Here is a 21,951-nt window from a genome sequence, read left to right on the forward strand (position 1 = left end):
GTTTTTCCATCCATCCAAGTTTCAACCATCCATTCACTTTTGCATTAAAAGCTTGACTACTGTGGAACATTTGCCCATACATGGAAAACTGAGAAGTGTGAAATTACTTATAATTAAAATAAGAAAAATATTGACAAATGTTTAGGAATTAGGAATGCTACAGAAAAAAAGATAATTTTGATGGTATATTTTTGAAGTGTAAATTAAAACTTCAAGGCCCCCAGTAGAAATAATTTACATAAAGACAACACAAAAGGGACAAAATTGAATATTTTAAATAATTTATACAAAACCCCATCCTGGTGTATCAGGAGTGTGACCTCTAACCTCAGAGCATCACTGTTTGAATTCAACAATTATTCATCCAAAATGGTTTACAAATGTTAGCCCTTGTACAAGAATAGTCATGTACAGAAGTTCACAATGTGTGCTCAAACAACACTTGGATAAAACACATTTCATGCTGACAAAACACGTTGCCGTACAAAATTACAGCAGTTAAAATAGAAGAACAGCGAAGACTAAAAAATAGCTTTTATATAAAACACCCTAGAAAGACACTGTAAATAAAAAGCTACCAAAATGGCCACGTCTCAACGATGAGTTTCTCAGCTGCGTGGGAATTTTCAGTTCTGTACAGCGAGTACAAAATAAATCCAAACAAAAACAGTACATAGCACTTCAAACACATTACTCATTCACATTAAATTCTTGTTTTACTTCCCAGTTTGAAAGTGACGTATATAGGCACAGTAATTAAATCCGTGAGCCATTTTCATTTGTAACTTCAAAAGCCAGTTCAGTTCAGTTCAAACACGAGCTTCCAGCGTCAAAATGTCTGCTGAAACAAGGGTTGCAGTTTCTTTTTAGCGCTCCTCCTTTTTCCGTGTTACAACAGTGAGACAATCAAATACTCCAAAGAGTCTTCCAGACTGCAGCCAGGAAGCTTCATAACAAAGCTAACATCTGTTACGTAGAAATATTCCAAATCTGAAGAGTCTCGTTCCAAACCACTGAGTAATTTTAGATTAAAAAAACAAAAACTTTGATCTGAATTTCAGCACAATCCAAATAATTCTCTATTTACAGTCAACACAAGCTGACAAGAACATCCTGTTTCATGCTTGTTTTCAAAAATAATTAATCATCAATCACATTTATGTTCTCATAGATATAAAGTAAATCGTTTGGACGTGTTATTTGTATTTTATCCAATAAAGACATTTCATATTCAAAACTCACATAAAGTCCATCAACTAAATCGATTTTGGACTCAGACTATTCAGTTAACAAATCTTTTTTTTAATTTTACTTTTCATAACTGAAACTAATTTACAAAAAAAATGTTTACGGCTAAAAATTTCCAATACATCGAATATGTATGTTTACATCAGAGTGGCACAACTGTAAACTTGAAGTTAAATTATGGCTAAATTTCCATTCAGCTGCTTTAGTTTCTCTGTCCTAAAACCACACATGTAGTAGGACTTTAGGTTAAAAGATAGCTTTAATATTGAAATCTGTACTATTTCTTTTAATCATCAAACGGTCTAAATTGGAAAGTTCTCATTAATTATTCAGAGGAAAGAATACACTTTTAAATACTTCTTCAGCTTGCCTATTTAATAGTGCAGTTGAATTAAAAATTGAGTTGCAATATGTTAGATTTTGCACTCTTTAAAGCATAAAACATACAATTGTCAGAAAGTAGAACCTCCACATTTATTAGGACCCCTGATGGATGTGTAAAAAGATTTTTAATAAATATTTTGTGAAGCATCATAGTCTCACAGAAAATGTTAGAAAAAGCGTTCAATTTATTGAGTGGGGAAAACCTCTGATTTTAATAAATAATAATTATTATTCATAAACAGTACCTCCGAAAATGGTTTAAATTTAATTTTACTGAATCCTTTTTGTTCTATATACTTCACTTTATTGAATTTAATTACCAAAGATGACAAAATTTGCATCTCTTTCTCAGACATGTACTTTCTTCTGTGTATTCTACTCCTTTGTTGTCACTTCAATTGAACATCCACATCAAACGCCAGACCTAAAGGTTCGTTCATCTGCAAGGCCTGAAAAAGCAACGATGTTGTGCTTCTCTCATTTAATGAAGATGGACACGATGCCGCCGTTAGCAGCTCTGCATATAAAATACCTCGCTTTTGTAAGAGAATCTTTCTGATATGGGAGGAGAACAGAAAATATAATGAATAACACCAAGTTAGCACCAACAGTGCAGCAGAAGGCATTGGACTTTAGGAGGTTTGTAGCTGTGTCCACTGGTAACTGGACGCAGGCGTCTTCACCGTGTTGCTTTAGCTCTGTATTTTTTAAAAAACACAAAAAAAAACTCTTCTGGTCCTGGCATGGAAGGCTGAGAATGCGTCAGGGATCCACTTGGTCCTTTTTTTTATTTTTTCAAACACTGGTACATCAGCGCTCGTGGATTCAGCATGTAGCGCTCAGAGTTGAGCAGCTTGGTGAGATACTGAGGTACCTGGGGCCGCGGAGCCACGTATGACACTCCGGGGCTGACCGCCATCACCTCTGCAATCTTCTGCTTCATTTCGCGGATCTCCCTGTCCTGCTTCTTCACTTTATCTGCGAGACAGAAAAACACATGGATAAAGACATGGACACCGAAGGAGACAGCAAATATCCACAGTCTAAGATTTTATAAGACAATAAACACATAAGGATGGCATTCCTTCTTTGTCATTTTTAATCTGCCACTCTTCATACATCTTTACACAAAAACAGCACTAAGTGACTAAAGGCTGCAAGTCTGGCTGCATGAGTCATCCGGGTGTTGCTGTGCGATGACTTAATGAGTTTCTGCACATGTTGCAGCAGGTGACACATTAAAATGCTTAATCAAACAGATGTGATGCATTTTATGAGACAAAAAAAATATCAACCCAGATTTCCAACAATTTCCAACCCAAACCTGCTTTACAAACTTCTCAGTTTTCTAGTGAAAACAGAAAAAGCCAAACGATGTAACCTTGAAAAAAAAAAAAAAAAAAACATTCCTACAAATTATGGAGAAGTAGAATACTTTCCTAAATCCAATATAGCTTTGTATTTTGCTTTGCTCTAAATTGTTCAATTAAAATCATAATTTGCTGTGATCATAAGTTATTCATTACAATCTGTGATGATTTAGGACATCTGGTCTGTTAAATGTGTTTAAATCTTACAGTTCCATAAATCCAAGTAAGAAAAAAAAAACTTTGTCTCTTCCCAAGAGGCAAAGCTCTTTCATTTATGGCACTTCAGAGCTGCACAGAACCACACACACCTAAAAACTGTGCATATAATGAGTACATTGTGAATACTCCAGGCTACAATTCAAACAACTTAAAGTCAGATGTGATACTTATAGTACTATTATTATGACTATTAAATGACTCTCAATAAATAAATGCGACTTATTTCAGTGCACACGCCTCCGAATTGTGCACATGGTTGGTAGCATTCAGAGCAGACTTTAGTTTAAATATAATAATAGCGATGTGATTTTTGTACCAGTTTCATTATGAAGAAAGCTGGGTCGTATATGACTTTTCATTGAAGTAAAAGACTCTGCTGTGATCTAAATCTAAAAAATAAAGCAATGCAATTCTTTTGTTTCTTAATGTTTGCTTACTACTGTTTGGTAATTTAATGACTATCCTTCTTTGACAAAATTCTGAAACATGGTTTAATATGCCTGCGACAGACTGGCGACCTGTCCAGGGTTTACCCGCCTCTCACCCGGAATGTTAGCTGGAGATAGGCATCAGCACCCCTCCTGACCCCACTAAGGACAAGGGTGTTAGAAAATGGATGGATGGATGGATGGATGGATGGTTTAATATGCAAGTTTTTAAACGTTTAGTTCTGGTAAGTTTGCTGTGTCTGTGGCTCATTATAAATGAATGAAAAGTCTGTTAAATAGTTTATGGGTTAGCAGCCAAAAACAGCTTCTTTCTTATTTTTTTGTACACTTATGTTTTAGTTTATAACAGATATTACAAAACAAAAATTGGATGAAATATGAATAGACAAAAATTCATATTTCTAGATTGTTGGCAATCTAGCTAAGTTTTGATCAGTTGTACCAACCCTTCTAATGTATTGATATGCGATTAATAGTATATACTGATTTTTAATGACATATTACAGAGGTTAGGTTTTGTCATATTGTCAGCATTTGAGGGATTTTCTTTTGTTTTCAAACAGGCTGACTCATTTAGATGGATGCATGGTAAAAGCTCTCAGTTTGCTTGCTTCACAAAGTTTTTAAGTAATGAATTAGCAATCAATTTGTTGACTAACAAGCGAAGATTTTTAATCAAAGATTTTACATTTTAAACCACTTGTTAGAGAAAATGTATAAAAATGTCCATCCATCCATTTTCTGTACACCATTGTCGATTGTGGGGTCGGGAGGGGTGCTGGTGCCTATCTCCAGCAAACATTTCAGGCGAGAGGCGGGGTACACACTGGACAGGTCGCCAGTCTGTCGCAGGTCTGTGTAAAAATGTAAAAATGAAAAATGTTTGTAAACCTTGAGCTATTTCCAGCTGTCTGCGGGCGTCACCCAGAGCAGAAAAAAGGTCCAGCTTGATGCGCGTCTCAGCGCTCAGGTTGTACTCCAGATGTTGAGCCTTTTCCTGCATGGCTGATAACGTGGAGAACAGCATGTCTGTCTCTTTCTCCACACAACGGTACTTCCCCAGTGCCTGGAAACAGAACGGATAACAGCAGATAAAAACATATTAATTAAACTAAGCCCACCAGATGGAGTCATTTCTTTGGCTTCCCGACTTCTATCACTTCTTTTCTTCCTCTCTCTTTCTTCTTTTTGTGGGGTTTTGCTCAGGGAACCATTATACCACAAAAAGAAAACAGTTGTAATAATTTTAACTTGACTGACGCAAAGTTCTTTTAACGGTAGGTGCAATGGTTTCTCAACAGACCTGGCTTTGATCTCAGCATGCATGGTGAAGTGTATGTTCACTAATACGAGATCAAATCCCAACACAGCACAACGTGCACACCAAACATCCATTCAGTAACACTGCTCACTGATGTAATGACAAAGTGCATTATGTTGACTGAAGGCCAAAATGAAATTTAAAAAAAAAATCTCAGATGAAAATCTTTCAGTTTGCTAAAATTAAACAAACTCAAAAAGCAAAAACCAGATCATGAGCAAACTCAGGACAACGACGTACACGATCATTTGGGTCTCACAGACACTTAAAACTCACAATTCATTCCCAAACAGAAGAAAAAGATACCTCGATATCTCTCTCTAGATCTACCACACGGCTCTCTTTCACTTGATACTCCAGCTGCAGTTGTTTGTACTCTGTTTCTAGATCTTTAACTCTTTTCCTCAACATTTGGGTTTCACAGTGTTCCTGCCTGGTGTAGGAGATGGAGAGATTATCAGTTTGGATTGGAGAGAAAGGAGCGGGATTATCAGCAGACCAGTTCACACAGAAAGAAAACAGAGCATTTGCAGTTTTTGTTGTATTCATAAAAGAAGACAAAAATATAGAACAAAACAACCAAAGCAAGCAGAAGTGTTACAAAATCAAAAAAAAAAAAGTTTTTTCAAGACTTTTGAGCAGAAAAAGAGCCTTTGACTGGGTAGTTTGTAACTTGCTAAGCAGAACTCAACATGTAGACAGTGCAAAAAGGTAAACAAACACGTTTACTTCTTCCAAGAGAAAAAGAACATTACAATTTAATGTGGAGCTACTTTTAACTTCAATTTATGCAAACTAAAGATTTTCTTTTCACTCCACTATTCTCTACATTTGGAAAAATTACAGTTCATCTTCTGGTATTTATATAAATGGTATTTAAAGTTCCTAGATCTCATTAAGCTTCTGATACACATAAATGTTTTTAAAAAGAACTGCTAAATTCAAAATATATAGTAATTCTTATTGCTACTAATTCTTGAGATACCGGAACAAGCAATTAATTTATTTTGAGTATTTTACACATCTTTACCAAAGGGTGCCAACAATTTGTCTATATAAATCACATTTAAAAACAACTAGGTTTAGTAGAGTGTAAAGTTACACTCTACTTTCCATATATATCATCTGATCTGCACCAAATTGAAAAGGATATTCAAGGAGGGACTGATCCTTGAATATCCTGTTGAAAATAAAAGTTACATAATGTGAGATGTGACCAGCCCTGTGAGCGCCTTAAACTCAAACACTAATTTTAAAAACAATCTTGAGCTGCAGAGAGGAGGAAGCAGGGCCAGTATGGTCTCAGCAGCAGCTTTCAGGATAACAGGAAGTCGATGTAATGAAGCCTGACTGATGCCTGCTTTCAGGGTATTACTATTATCAAGATGAGTTGCAATAAAGGCATGCACAATCTTCTATGAAGGATAAAAATAGCGTTTTTGTTGTTGATGAAAGCCTGACCTCACCAAGGTTTGCTTCATAAGTCCAGCACAGTGACCACAGAAACCTCACTAGGCCCAAATGTAACGGCCTCAGTTGTGCTTTTATTATAAGTTCAATGCTTTGCAGCTTATAATCCAGATGTTACTGTCACTGCACAGCATAGAAGTGTCAAACCTCATGTTGAGATTCCTAGTTTGTTGAACAAAAAAAAGTCAGACTTCCTCTTAACTCTCACCAACCGTGGGTGGGATTTTAAGGCGCTTACTCACTTCTGGACAATGAAAAGCCAGACAAGAGGGGTTTACCTGTTGGTCAGGGTCCGCGCTGCACTCGCCGCCTCCTCCAGTTTCTGAGCCTGAAGCTCAGCCAGCTGCTTCTCAGCGGAGAGTCTGCCCTCTGCTTCAGCTCTGGTCTTTTTCTCCAGCAGCGCTGAAGTCTGTTTGTCCCTCTGCTTGGTTTTAGTCAAGCACAGAATCCTGAAGGCAGAAACGGAGACTGATCATACAAAGACCTTGATCTCAAAGGATAAAATTTTATGTGCATAAAAGCATGTTTGTGGATGCTTAAAACATCAACCAGCATTATGTTATTTCTTGAGTTATTTAAATGTGTTTTATTCAGAGTCCTCAAACTATAGCTTAAAGTAAGTTTTAACTGTGAATTAGTTGTAGGAAAACTACTTACAGAATTTTAAACTTTTTGTTTACTATCTTACACTCAGAAAATTTTATTTTCCACTGTCAGTTTTAAGCTTTTACAGCAACTGAACATGTGAAATGTAAATAAAAATAAATTAATGAACCAACAGCAATGCAAAAGCATAATTTTTCTTCGCTGTTAATTAAATGCTTTTAGCTTTCTGTGTGTGAACTTGCTAACCAAAACTTAAAACAGTGTTTTAACTAACTTACAATTTGAAGAAATGTCTCACTTTTCTAAATCTTCAATACTCAGATTTGTTTTGGGAAGTTTCTGTAAAATTCTGGACAACAAACCCAGTTTGGTTTTATCATGTGTGTGTTTCACAAATTATCCAACAACACAAGATGGAGGATTGAAAGTAACGTGCTGTTTCACAGATGTTTTTAACATCTGGAGTAATTTAGATCAGCTCTATTTTTAAAATATGGTAAATTAGGACCCAGACACTTTTAATTTTTATTATGTTGGTAGTGGTAATAAGAACAACAATAATGGTACTAAAAAATCTAAACTCATTTATCATCTCTTGGGAAATAGATTTGTTGCCTGACTGTAGACAGTACATAATATAATAAATTAGCTGTAAAATAAAAAAGGTTGATCAGTCTGTGTCAAATAAAATGCAGTGTAGTGGCCTACAGTACATAAAATCCTGACAAAAATACTTTACAAAAAGCCACAAAATTGTCCTTCTCTTAAAATTCTAAATGAGAGTGTGTATGTCTCAGTTTTTAAATAAAAGAAAAACTGATGAGTGTTTGGCATATCAAGATAAATGACACAATTTAAATATATATCAATGCAAAACGTAATTTACTTTTCAGATATTCTGATTTTTTTTTTCTTGTAGATATGGGAAAAGGAATAAAGTTTTCAAAATGCAACATTTTTCTATACTTATCTCAAATTAGACTTTAACATTCCAAGTTTTTGAAGACTTCACAATAACATTGCAAAGTCAAGCACAGCTTGGCTTGCATTAAGTTTTCAACCATGGCCTTTGAAAAAAGCCACACAAAAAAAGAGGTAATGTACGATAATAATGTGTATTTGAAGCATGCCACAAAAATTTCAGTACGGCAAAGAAAACTGTCTCAAAATATGGAAATGCACGTCTCCTCCAATAGCATCAAAAGAAACCTAAGAACGCAATTTTCAGAAAAAGCATGAGCCATAAACCAACCTAACAGATATAAATGCAATTTTATATAACCAAGTCCCTCATGTGCTGCTTCCTTTAGATATTGGAAAAAATTTAAGTATAAAATTTATTGTCATGAATTTATTGTCAGATGAGTAGATTTCAACAAATTTTCAAACACATTGTGTAAAATTTAATGACAGTTGGCATGACTATTATTTTTTCTGTTTTTATTTTTTACTGTTGCTACAGAATAAATAAATAAAATAACTAAATCTGGAGCTTTTGATGACTGAAAGAGGCAATGATGTGGTAGATTGGGGTGCTTCAAGTGGTTTGCAGAAAGGTAATACAATTAAAACTGGAATATTTGCATTTCTTGCAAAATTGCAGTGTGAATGCTGAAGGTTGAATGTTTTTGGTGAAAATTGCAGAACAATTTAAGTAAAATTAACTAAAAAGCTGAACCTAACTGAGGGACTAATAATAGCATGTAGGCTAGTTGTAGCATGTTGACCTTAACATACTCCATGCAGAGTGAAATAAAATATGTGCAAGCAAAAATTAGCTTAAAAGTTAAAATTAGCTTTAACAAATAATGATAGTATATAGGCTAGCATTTGCATGTTCACCTACAGTAGCACATTCCATGGAGAGTAAAAAAAAAACATGTAAAAGCTAAAACTAGCTAAAAAGGCAAACCAACTGTTAAGAAAAAGGATTATTTTTTGGTGCTTAATACAGTTAATCTACGACATGTGTAACAGTTATATACAATACTCTTATTTGGAACAAGTCTCGTCTGAGATGCGGTAAGCAGATAAAGCAGGGCCCTTTTTCCTCCCCCGCTGACACACAGGGCAATAAAATTTACATTCCAATGGGAGAGGGGACTTCGGAGGTGTCTGTGAAATCTCATCTTAGGACGTTTGGCGTCAGGGATCTGCCCGTATCAGACGGAGATGAGCACGGAGTGGTCCGCCCTTTTACTGAGACAAAAACCAGACACCTTTGCCATAATGAGGGGAGTTTCCAAGTTTCTCTCAGTGCTAAGGGAGTTTCAAATAGGTCAAAGAACGGAACGCCTTGACTGCATAAATTAAATAGGGAAACACCTATTTGGTATAAAATTACGTACACGGAGCACGCCGAGAGAGAGAGAGCGGCCGCTATTTTTTGCCTTTTTGTATTTGTTTTGTGTTTGTCTGTCTTCCCCCTTGTGTTTTTATTTTTATGAAAAATGCATATCTCTGTTCCTCTGCAGCTTTGTTGTTCATTGCTTTGTATGAGATTAAACTCTGTGATCTGTGACGTCAACACGCTTTGTTGTTGTTTCGTTTTAGCAGCACGCCGTCGCTGCACGTTGCCCACGGAGAACGTCACTCGCCGAGGATCCCGGGAAAAATTAAAGAGAAAAAAGGAGCCAAACGTTTTGTCCAAAGCTAGCGTTAAACTACTTCTCTCTTTTTTAATACCACCTAAAATACTAATAACATCTAGGCTATCAATAACATGCTGACTTAGAGAAACATACTCCACACAGAGTGAAAAAAACCATGTAAAAGCAAAAGCTAGCTAAAAAGCTAAAGCTAGCTGGGATGTAGGCTAGCACTAGCATGTTAATCAACAGTAAAGTACTCCATGCAGAGTGAAAAAATAACTACAAGACTAAAGCTAACTTTAATACTATTGATAGCGTCTGGGCTAGCATGTTGGCCTACAATAACTTACTCTATGCAGAGTATGACCTTCTAAATCAATTCAAATTTTATTTGTATAGCACTTTATAGTTATAAAACACAGTCAACAGTTGAAACATTACATTTGATCAAATACCATCCATACACATCAGGTTGTTGATTAATGTTTCATTGATTATGTGTCAAAAGCAATTCTAAGCATGTGGGTTATTAATCTAGATTTTGCAGTTTTCTGGAAATTTATTCCAGATTTGTGGTGCAACATGGAGAAACAGCTGAATGTTGTTTCTCCATTTTTGGTTCTGTTTCTGGGGATGTAGAGCAGATCAGAACCAGGGGTCTGGAAGGTTGATACAACAACAGCAGATATTTAATATATTGTGGTGCTAAACCGTTCAGTGATTTATAAACTAACAACAGCATTTTCTATGCATTAGAGTTGGAAAGAGGATTGGAATTATGGTCCTTCCATCCTATTTCCACCTTTATTCCAACACTAATTTCAACCTTATTTATTTAAATAGTTCATCAACAATTAATAGATTAGATTTGTTGAAAATCTTATCTATTCACTGATGGATGACAAGTTTTGGCATCATGTTATACTTTTCCATGTTTATAATTAATATTTTGTGCAGCTCTCCCAGTGAATTCAGTGGATAACTCACTTGCTCTGCAGCAGCATGTTGGACTGTCTGAGGAGGGAGACCTCCGGCCTCAGGCTCCTCTCGCTGTTGGTCAGGTTACAGATGTGACTTCGCAGCTCCTGTTCGCTCTGCCTGCTTGTCTGCAGCTCCCCCTTCAGCCTCCGCAGCTCTGCTTCAAGTCTGATAAAAAGCAGAAACACCTCAGCACCAATTTAGGCCCAATCTGGTGTAAATAAACAGCTACGTACTTGCTGATTTGTTCAGTGTGATAATTCTGTATCGCTGTGGCGCTCTTGTCCGCTGCATCCCTGTTGGGGCTGATTGTTTTTGAGTTTGTCCTCTGTTTTTTCTCAGGCCTCCCTGCAGGAGGTGAAGGAGTGTTTGTGTTGCTTCTGCGGGCTTTTGGGGAGGTGCTCTTGGCAGCTCGGTTGGCTTTGCTTCCCTGGTCCTCTTGAGGTAGATTTTCCGGGGTAATGGATGACTCTGGTCCTCCTTCCCCGCTGTGAAGCTGATCTTTGGACTCAGCCACAACGTTTTTAGATGACGACGGCGGTGGCTGTCGTCGGCTCGGCTCGGCCGACCTCACCTCCTGTGATGCCTTCTCAGCCGCTCGCTCCTCACTGTGGATCTGCAGGCAGTCGGCGCTGAGTGCGTCATCATGGGCGACCATGGCACCGTTCTGACACTGATACTGAACGGGCTCAGGCTTGACCTTCCACTTAGAGGCTGTGAAACAGCAGGAAGAAAAACTAAAGGTCTCTTCTCTGATTTTACAAACGCAAACTACAGCTTGTAGTGACATTTGTATAATGACACTCGTAAGACACATTTAAAAACTGGAGATTCTGGGAAATATATCAAATAAATCAAATACAGTGGTTTATTACACAACTCTTTTGCTAATTTAGTCTCAATGAGTTTTCCTACATGAGAACCAGAGATTTTAAAGAATGAAACCAAGAATAAAAAGGCAAAACCATTGATAGAGCCGTCTCAAACCTTCATGGTGGAAAAGCATAAATGTTTTTTATGCATCTTATGCAGAGAGAAAGAAGCAAATAAAAAGTCAAAAAGCAGTTGGTTGCAAAGGTGGTCATGGAGTGTTGCTGAAGTGCTGCTGCAGGTGCCCAGACTTACTGCTGCTGCTGCCATCTGTGCTGGTTTTGGAGTAAATCTGCAGGCCTGGTGGGAGCGAGTGCTGCAGGAGGTGCATGTGAAAGTCATTCTCGCTTTGCACGGCTTTCTGTATACGCAGCTTGAAAATGTTGGTGAAGTAGCAGGTGGCATCAAACCCCAGATAAACAACAGGATAGCCAATACTGAAAGTAGATATACGAGGAAAAACAAAGCAGTTAGAAGAATACAATGTAAATTCAAAGGAGACTGTAGAGCCACAGTTTGGCTAAGTGCAAATGAATCTGACAAATAAATTGACAATAACTGTGTCAATAACTACACAGTGGTAGCACCCTTTTGAACTATCAGGCCTTATTTAAATAAAAATTGGATGGCCTTTCCAAGAAAACTGGGATTTCAGGTTTTTTATTAAGATAAGATGGTCAAATTGACACTAAAATGATTAATTAGATGTAAAATCAATCCTATTTCATCCCAGCACCAAGACCTAAATTAAAACCTTTTAGCTCACATGAAAGAAAACCTTTCATGTGAGCCGAAGAGAAGATAGCATAGGAGAGAACTCTGGTGATGCATTTTTGACTAAAGAAAGTTTAATAAACAGGATGCAAATGACTAGCAGATTTTATGTGAAAATAGTGAGAGTACAGAGATTATGCAGCTGCAATACATGCTGAAGTATCTTGAGGCTATTCATACATCTTTACCAGAGTTACCAATAAATATGGCGGGTACTGTATCAGCCAGAAGGTAAATTTATATCACAGCAGCATACCAATGTGCAGCAAAAAGATGAGACAGGTTGGGATGAGAGGTATTAAGATCTTTGAGTCGAAGCGAAGCCTCAGTGTAGACGAGCAGAATCCACAGGGACACCGTTGATATACAGATGCCTTTCTCTGGGAAGGAAAACAGGATTTACTGGAGGCGTTCAGGGACACTTTTCAAATCACTGCGTTAAAAAGTTAAAGCTCTACGATGCTATTAAAATATGAAATAAGATCAATGATAATTTCTCTTTTGGATTAACCAAATCCAATTTTTTTCTGTTGTCTCACAATTTAGAATGTGTGACTGTTGTAGGAAATGAGGAAAAAATGTGTCATTTGAGTCGAGGAGGAGAATCTGGTCTAATATCAGCGCAATACAAGATCAGAGTGGAAAAACATTATGCAAAAGAGCCAGACTGACTTACATGCTTCCATCATAACAATTCAATTACATTTCTTGATCAACTGACAATGGATGGATGGATGGATGGATGGACACAAGGACGGATGATGAATGGATGACAAATTTCATATCTTTTGACATATCTATCTATCTATCTATCTATCTATCTATCTATCTATCTATCTATCTATCTATCTATCTATCTATCTATCTATCTATCTATCTATCTATATATATATATATATATATATATATATATATATATATATATATATATATCTATATCTATATATATACGTGTGTGTGTGTGACTTCAGTGGGTAAAGAGATAGAACAAACTCACCTGTGTGCCATATATAGTTGAATAAAACGTAGGTGCTCGCCACAAAAAACAGCCAGTGCAAAGGAACAAAAATTAAACAAAAGATGTCCAGTGTGAAGGCGGCACAAACAAAAACAACACAAATAACCTGAAAATAAACAAGGTGAGTTTAGTTCGCTGCAGAAAAAAAAATGTTTTGTTGTTTTTTTTAATACAGAAGAATAGTCATGGTGTCTTGTTATAGCTTCATTCATTATTGGGGCTACAGAACATGAGAACACACAGCGGGAGTCCTCACCAGCCCGTGGCAGTGGAAAGTGGTGTACACACTCCCAAAGAACAGCCAGCATGGCCACAAATACTCCAATCTAAATTCAAGGATGAAGTCTGCCAGCAGCACCAGCGTCCACATCACCATAAATTTCAGGAAGGTGTACGCACTGAAAAGACATGTGAAATCCATTAAAAATATTCTAACATTCAACTATATACATACTAAAACATATTTAGAAATGAACAAATGACTGCTCATCTTTCTGTTGAAGGAGTCTCATGCTTACGTCAGAGCGTTACATACAAACACAAGACTGGAAATGAAAAACAGACCAGAAACAACAACTAAACAGCTGCCTCTTAACAATACAGTCTATTTCTTTAAGTAGAGGCCACAACAAAACAACCACTGTCCCCCATGATCATTTTTATTAGGCAGCCAAACACAAGCGGTGCTTTCCGTCCTTTGTTCTGCTCATCCAGACTGCCATCACATCACCCCTTCTTTGTTTGGTTGCCATGGCAGTATTTCATCTGGAGGAGAGAGGGAGCACCACAGCATCCTTCTGTTGCTCCACATACGTCTCTTTCTGAAGTGGCTTGCATGTTTAAAAGTATCAGAAACATGCAGTTATTTCACAGAAATAGCTATAACATTTGATTTGTTAATTTAGATTGCTTTATAAATGTTGCTTCGATTTTCTTATGCCCACAGATGCATGACGTGTATTCATGTTTTTAGATAGTAGAATGGGCTATTGTTATTGTTCGGCAAATACTTAAAAATCTGATTTTCATTGTTTACCTAAAGGACAAATGTATAAAAATTAAAAACTCGCACCATTTTTAGCCAATCAACAGCAGCTCTAAAAAACAGACAGAGATTTGAGAAATTAGCTTATATTTTTTAAATCCTTAACATATTTAATGAAGTAAGTGCTTTTAAAATCGCAGTTTTTTCTGAAGGGCATGCGTCAACAGTCAAAACCTTTTATGTAAATTATGCATTAACTATTGAACAATAACATACAGCCTCCAGTTTGTACAAAACTCTAACAGTATGACATTTACACATATTTAAACAATATAAACATTATCATCTTAATGTACTAACTGCACAAACTATCTACTTCCTTTTTTCTCCTTTACTTAGTCTTGCTTTGTCCCTTGAGTGTAGCACTAAAACGTAAACGATCACTTACTTAAAATGAGTGTTTTGTATTTTAATGCAAAAGTATCTCATTAACTTCAAATTTACACTTGTATGTTTTAAAATAATACATTATATCTTTATGCTAAAAATGTTTTTTGTTTTATATTTTGACATAAACCTAACAATATTTCTATTTTCCTGCTATTATTTTAATGTTTTCTACCAACTTGTATACTATACAACACAATAAGAGTAAAACAAAAAAAAAAAGCTAAAGAAAACTACTTCAAAACAACTCCATGTTTGAAGATTTATAACTAAATTCAAAATGATGTCAAGAAAAAAAAAGATTCTTACATTTTTTTTTCTGGAATCCTATAAAGGCGTTTCAAATGTCAAATTTTAGCCCAATGCAGCTTAATCCTTTAGCAGGATTAAGCTAAAGATGTCGACTTCACATTCATAAAAATGTGGATAAATAAGGTAATGTGATAAATGTAAGGAGCCTGGAGGGAAAGCAGGCCGACATGAACCCTCACACAGCTGCTGTTTTCTGCCTTTCTGTAAACAATGTAGGCTGGAGTTAACAGTATTCCCCAGCGCCTCTTTTTAATTCAGCTGCAGAGGCTCCAGTTAATCCAGCAGCAGCAGCAGCAGCAGACTGGCTCATTGAGAGGAAAAGATGCGACACACGGACGGAGAAAGAAGACGCGAAGCAGACCAGGTGAGCAGGCGGGATGACGACGGCTGAAATGCACACAAAGACGGAGACGTGGCGCCACAACAAAAGCAGCAGCAGCAGCAGAAGCAGCAGCGGCGGCAGCTGGGCTCGGCTCGGCTCGGCTACCTCTCAGACAGCTTCTCCGTGATTTTCAGTCTTCTCATCTTCCGGAGCCTGTTCGCGTCCACATAGCGTTTCTTCATCTTATGGCTTCTGCTCCCTCCGTGCTGATGTCTGACGCTGCGGCTACAACAGCAGCGGCAGCAGCAGCCAGGGGGGCGGGGGGGGAGGAGGGAGGGCAGAAATAAATTAAACAAACCGAAGGTATCCCTCCCTCTGCGTGTGTTTGGATGGAGGAGGATGATGCTCGCCCTCCAACCTGCGATGAGGTCTGTGAATGTCTGCGCATGCGCACTGCAGGTTGCACCTACAAGTGTTTATCACAGGAGGGGAGCAGATCAACACAAAGCACACATGGAGCCGCTTTGTACTCTGCATCAGTGAATTACAGAAGGGCGCTTTATTGAATGCATGGAGTAAAATTCTATATTACCTCATTTTACCTAAAATTGTGTCATTTGGCCAATTTTTGCCAGGTTTAATTTTCAGTACTAATCAATTAATCTGATTTTTAAAAAAATTCACTTTCTACAAATTTTTTATTCAACTACTAAACTCTTTTAATACAGTATTAGCAATGCAATAATGATGCAAATAAATAATTCAAATCCTATTTTAAATACAAAAATAATCAATTTTATTACCTAAAATGCAACAGCATAGCATTCCTTTAGTGAATTTGGATAAGGCGAAGCTAGAACTATGTCACCAGAGGAGGTTTTGGGTAAACATATGACGAGGTGTTATCTTAAATGTAAAATGTATATATATATATATATTGTGCAGTTGTATTGTTTGAAATTCTGCAGTGATGTTCAGCTCTTTTTTGCTTTTACATATTTTGTTTTTCTTATTTAGGCGTCACGCGCACGACTTCGACAGAGCAGACTGAGATTGTGAACAAGCATAATACTCTGAGGAGAGGTGTCCAAGCTACTGCCAGCAACATGATGAAAATGGTAAAATAAATGAAGCAGAACAGAAAATGATTAAGGACTTATTGCTTCTGATATTGCAATCTAAGTCTTTAAGGCTTTCTGGTTTAATCATTTCCCCACACAGGAAGACAACAAATTTTTCCTGTGAAGAATTTGTAATGAATGTCTAAAATGAATGACATTACTCTCAGTTTTGAATATAAATTTTTTCACTGCAATACAAAAAAAAGTAATAATAAAAAAAATAAAATAGGAAGACCTGGTCATCTAAATGTTGTTGGAGAAGTGTTGTGTATCTGTTTAGATTTTTTTTTTTCCTGCCTTTTCTGCAGAGCTGGAACAAAGAGGCTGCAACCAATTCTGAGAAATGGGCAGCAACCTGCTCCATGAAACACAGCCTTGCAAGCTCCAGAGTCATCAGCAGTAAGCTCATCGTGGCAGCAGACATCTTTGTTTACATGCGAGACTTGCACATGTGTAAAATCTGTAAAGAATATTTAATTTAAGACAATCAAAGCATACTTTTACTTGTCTTGTGAGTCCATATTTCTTTCGAGAAAGTTTTTAAAACATGACATAGATGCATAAATATAGAGAAATACAGGAAATATAAGGCTTCAGCATTGATAAATGGTAATAATAGTCTTTTTTTTCTTCATTTTTTACAGAAGCACCTAGACTTAATATTAGTATTCTCTGTATAACATTAGGATTTATGTTATACATGGTCAAAAAGAGATCTACCTTGTTGGAGAGTCATGTGCACCATAAATAAGCAAACTAGCTAAAAGATTAGAGTAGGACAGCTGTAGCAGAGCAAGTTTAAAAATCCTGATTGAACTCATGCAACTTTAACTTTAATCTTTTGAACTTAAGAAAAATATATCCTAATATATATAATAGTAACTGAGACAAGGTTTGTATTTTCAGTATTTACAGCTTCATAGTATTTCATTAACTATGAAGCAAATGCTTGCACTCCAGTTTGATCAGAACTTTGATTAGTTCAGTTAAAAACCTTTATTCCAAAATAAACATAGTATATTTGTCTAAGCATGCACTCTTTTATCAGAACATTTATTAACGTTAAAAGAAATGGATGATGGTAAGTCATGGTGGATAACTACAGTTTTAGAAATCTTGACATCTTTTTTTTAATCCCTCTCATAAATATTGACTCATTTGATCTTGTGATATAACAGCCATACCTCTTCAAAACAAACTTTTTGGACAATAATAATTTAATGTACAAGCATGAAATTAGAAAATGTGGTCATGGATTGAGCAAAAATTATGTTGATATTGTGTTTGACTGCAGCCAGTGGCTGTGGGGAGAATCTCTACATGGCCAGCTTCAAGAACTCCTAGTCCAACGCCATCCAGGCCTGGTATAGCGAGGTAGCCAACTTCCTCTACGGAGTCGGATCCATTAACGGAGGAGTGGTAGGACACTATACACAGGTGTGGTTGTCTTCATAGTTTCCTATTCTGATTAGTTTGCACACAAATGGGCCACTTTACTTTGAAAACACAGTGCTGAACAGCATCTCTTTTTTGTGCACAGGTTGTTTGGGCCACCTCCAAAAATATTGGCTGTGCTATGGCCTACTGCTCCGACTCCACATACAAATACTTCTACGTCTGCCACTACTGCCCACAGTAAGAACTTTGCAATGCAGATAACTCTTTTTCAAAATTGCATGCTGTTTCACCTCGGAGCAAAAACTAAAATTATTATAAATTTTCCGTCTCCTAGAAAGGATTAATACATCACAGACAGGATGGGTTACTGAGAAAACCCACAAATCAATAATGCAATAATGAATGACCACGTGGATTCAGGATTAAATTAACTGAGGAAGAACTACAGAAATTGTTTCGTTCTGCAAATCATTTTCCAGTCATTAAATAGTAATTAAAACATGCTTTCCCTTCTAGGTAGAAACAAGTAATCTTTCAGTCTTACATACAAATGTAAGGTTTGTATCTAAGTATTTATTTATCTTACTGTTTATATTTTAATTATTTTGCCTGCTTTGCAGAGGAAACTACAATTTCACTAATCCCTACAAGTCAGGAACATCCTGCAGTGACTGTCCCAGCGCCTGTTACAACAAACTCTGCAGTAAGTGCAAAAATATATGCTGAGGATATTTATGGAGGTATATAGAGTATGTAGCAAACTATTTGTGCCATAGATGTTTTTTTTTAACCATGATAACAAGAAATATTTTGGAAAATGCAGAATTTATTGTTTCATTTTTTTATTTTTTGCTGGGTTTTGTTGCAGCCAAACTGTAATGACTAGCAAAGCATCCGTCCCAATACTCAGCAGCGGTGGGGCTGCAGCCACAGCGATGTGGCCCCCTGGAGTCCCACCTCCTGCAGATGCACCGATCAGATTATCTTAAAGTCACAGATGTACTCTGACTCACCCGTCAGTTTCAACAAAGACACTAACTACATAAATCTGTGTTGTTATTCTGCGGGTTATTAACCCAGCATAAAAGGTGAGACCTCTTTGTGCTACAGACGGAAGCAGAAGAGTCTGGTTTGTAACTCCTGGCTGTTGGAGCTGCTCAGTAATTAGCAGAGGTCAAAAGGGAAATGTGCTTTGGCACAGTAACCCTTTGAACAAACACAGCCTGCAGGGGCAGGTATCCTTTGACAATTTGTGAGGTGCAAGCTCACAGAGAGGAAGGATAGCAGATATGACAGGGTTATTTCACAGAGGTGGGGAGGAAAGGAAAATAAAGCTGTATACAGTTTGTTATCGAGACCACTTGTTACCTCAAAATGTGTAAAATAAATATCCTCTTCAAAAATGGAGAAAAATAAAACTTTTAATTCAAGCACATTTAATTAATGATACAATGCCACTCTTTTGTCTCTTTCAGCAACAAGCAAATGTCAAGTTTCCTCTCCTCATTTTAATTGTTTTCATTCTCATTCATAAAATAATCCGTCCAAACTTCAACATTATATTTCCTATTACCACATGGTAAAACACACTGCCATTGTATTGAAATTAACCCGCTTTCCATGCGATAACAGACGTCTCCCATTTAAAAATAAACACTTGCCCTGAGTTTTTGCAGCACTGCCATGCTTGCCAAAAAAGTCTCTCTTCACCTATTACAGTTAAACATTATCCAAATTCCTGTTTCTGCCTTAATGAGAACAGCACCTGCTGAGAGTGGACAGAGTAGCCGAGTTGGAGCAGAGGGGAGATAAGGCGGATGAGTTTTTTCGTCTGCCAGCGGGTCCGGCGATAGCAAAGGTCCTCTGGTTTGGTCGGTCTCGATAAGGCCGGTCTTGCCATCCTGTGGGGCTTATCATGTGCAGCAGCAAGCCTCAACAGTTAGTCCCAGAGCCAGAAACTGTTTATGAGACTGGCGTCAGCTAGGCGTCCCTAACAGTTTTTTTCTGTTGCTGTTTTTGTTTAAAATTGCAAAAATAATGACATGTTTATTCAATATTTTAGTTTTCATAGCACCAACAGTGTTACCCATTTAATTCCTGCAGCAAATACTGGCTTATTTTTGAAGTATCTCCATTTAAACTCAGTTAAGCCAAGTTAAATGTAAAGATGGAGCTCTGCTGCAACCAAGGGGATCTAGATACTAAGCAGACTAGTTATATTAAACTAATTTTAAGAAAGACAGAAGCAAAAAAGAAGTAGATGGAAGCAAACAAAAAGAAGTATAATAAGTTGTTGGAAGCTCTAAAAAGGCATTTCCACAGGCAGGAAGACACAGACAGATCAGTTACATCAGAATGCCCAGACTGAAGACAGTTAATTTAGTCTATGCTGTTATCTCGCAACATCACCGTCCCCTCGGATCGGAAACAGGAAGCCAAAAGAAAAAGAGCTGCGCCTCGGTGGAACCCAGCAAACATTTCAGACCTCAATGCAGCAAAATCTAAATGATGAATGTCTTCAGCTCAGATTACTTTTGTTATGATATTACATGAAACTATCAAAGTTAGAGCTTGTTGCTACTAAAAATGCAAACGCTTTTTCAAAAATGACTGGAATATGAATAGAAAAATAAAAACAGCCTTTATTCTATGACAAAAGGGAATTTCAGGTGTAATAGCAGCATAACACAAAAGCATAAAGTTCTGAAAGTGTTTAAAATGATATATAAAAAAGAAGATTAACAATAACAACAATAGAATTTTTCTTTAGATTTTTTCTACATCTTTTCTGAACACAAACGTGAATGCATTTTACTGGGATTTTATGTAATTAATCAATAATAAAGGAAAGCTATTCTGTGCATTTGTTTTCAGCCTCCTTTTTACTTAGAAACCCATAAATAAAATGCACGAAATTTGCTGTTAAAAATCCTGCAGTTATGAGATGAAGTCTATCTGTGTCTAATTTTTCCTCAGTTATAAGTCAAATTGTTCTGTGAAGGCTTCAGTGGATTGTTAGAGAAAAGTAAACAAACGAAAAGAAACAGCACACAGGACAAATTTAAAAGTAGGGTGAGATTACAAAACAACTTCCCAAGATTTGAATATTTAAATATTCAAAATGAGGGAAGCTAAATAGTCTTTTGACTTACAAGCAATAAACTTTATTAAAAAGTAGCTCTACACATAAAACGTAGCACACCATGCACACAGTAAAGCATGGTGGCAGAAGCACCGTGCTGTGGTGATAATTATCTTCAGCAGCGTCAGAGTTGATGCAAAGATGCATGGAGCTAATTACAGAACAATACGAGGAAAAAAATAGCTAGAGGATGCAAAAGACATGAGACAGGGTTGAAACAGGATGAACAATTTTCATAATTTTCTTAACAGGACCCCCCAGGTTTCGGTTGTCATGTTTTATATCTGATCACCTGTATGAAGAGAGCTCCTCCTGCAGAAGCAATCAAAAAGGCCACTGAGCGCTGCGATCACACAGTTTCCTTCCTTTCATTGAAGCTTTGTAGGAGTAGCAGAATAAAACTTGGTAACACGCCACTCAACTCGCCTCTTGAGCTTCCAACACAAAACCAGGGAACATCTGAACCACAGCTGGCAACAATGCAGATCCCCTCTGTCACATGCCGATGGAATGGAAGATGGCAATCACTGATAAAGATTTCAAGGAAGGGAGACTGTAGCATTTGCAAGCGTGAGGTTTTTACTCTCAGTATTGTAGCTGGTGCTACAGTAAGCTTTTACTTCCCTATATTGTCCTGAAAATCTTATAACCAATGGATCGGGTAGACATTATGGGGCCTTTGTACTCCCAGTGCTTCCTAAAATTCATTTTTGTGACACTGAGGTTGTTGTTTTAGTGAGCCGATGTGATGGGTTTGAGTTCAACTACTGGCCAGAGACTGGACTCTCTCAGGATGCTGGTTCACGTCATCCATCGGGGCGACGGGCGTTTTTCTTTTTCTAAGCTGAAGTCAGCTTGATGGCTTGTCTAAACCTCAAACAAATGTACATTAAACAAACAGTTAGGGACGGACCCAATGAGGAAAT

General features: G+C 37.0%; 2 protein-coding genes across 2 annotated transcripts; one reads left to right on the plus strand and one right to left on the minus strand.

Annotated features, from left to right (window-relative positions):
- Nucleotides 1-252: 252 nt before the first annotated feature.
- Nucleotides 253-15,731, minus strand: LOC116734049 (macoilin-1). The gene is made up of 11 exons (XM_032585168.1): nucleotides 15,530-15,731; nucleotides 13,555-13,696; nucleotides 13,278-13,404; nucleotides 12,537-12,660; nucleotides 11,762-11,943; nucleotides 10,873-11,350; nucleotides 10,646-10,804; nucleotides 6,740-6,910; nucleotides 5,298-5,424; nucleotides 4,562-4,736; nucleotides 253-2,610 (listed from the first exon to the last, which is right to left on the minus strand). Exons 1-11 carry the CDS (start codon nucleotides 15,604-15,606, stop codon nucleotides 2,420-2,422), a joined length of 1,953 nt encoding a protein of 650 aa, XP_032441059.1. The 5' UTR covers nucleotides 15,607-15,731; the 3' UTR covers nucleotides 253-2,419.
- A 656-nt stretch (nucleotides 15,732-16,387) lies between these two features.
- Nucleotides 16,388-20,744, plus strand: LOC116734051 (cysteine-rich venom protein TEL1-like). The gene is given in 6 exon segments (XM_032585172.1): nucleotides 16,388-16,482; nucleotides 16,794-16,884; nucleotides 17,780-17,922; nucleotides 18,026-18,120; nucleotides 18,504-18,586; nucleotides 18,752-20,744. Coding segments are annotated over 6 exon segments (435 nt in total). The 5' UTR covers nucleotides 16,388-16,470; the 3' UTR covers nucleotides 18,763-20,744.
- Nucleotides 20,745-21,951: the final 1,207 nt, after the last annotated feature.

The sequence above is a fragment of the Xiphophorus hellerii genome, chromosome 15, assembly GCF_003331165.1.
Source record: "Xiphophorus hellerii strain 12219 chromosome 15, Xiphophorus_hellerii-4.1, whole genome shotgun sequence".
In the NCBI taxonomy this organism is placed as follows: Eukaryota; Metazoa; Chordata; class Actinopteri; order Cyprinodontiformes; family Poeciliidae; genus Xiphophorus; species Xiphophorus hellerii.

Coding starts and splice junctions, on each gene's coding strand:
- LOC116734049 (XM_032585168.1), bottom strand. CDS start 15,606: ATGAAGAAACGCTATGTGGACGCGAACAGGCTCCGGAAGATGAGAAGA. Junction 13,405..13,554: donor CTTTCCACTGCCACGGGCTG/GTGAGGACTCCC, acceptor GTTTATTTTCAG/GTTATTTGTGTTGTTTTTGT. Junction 5,425..6,739: donor GCGCGGACCCTGACCAACAG/GTAAACCCCTCT, acceptor CTCCTACACCAG/GCAGGAACACTGTGAAACCC.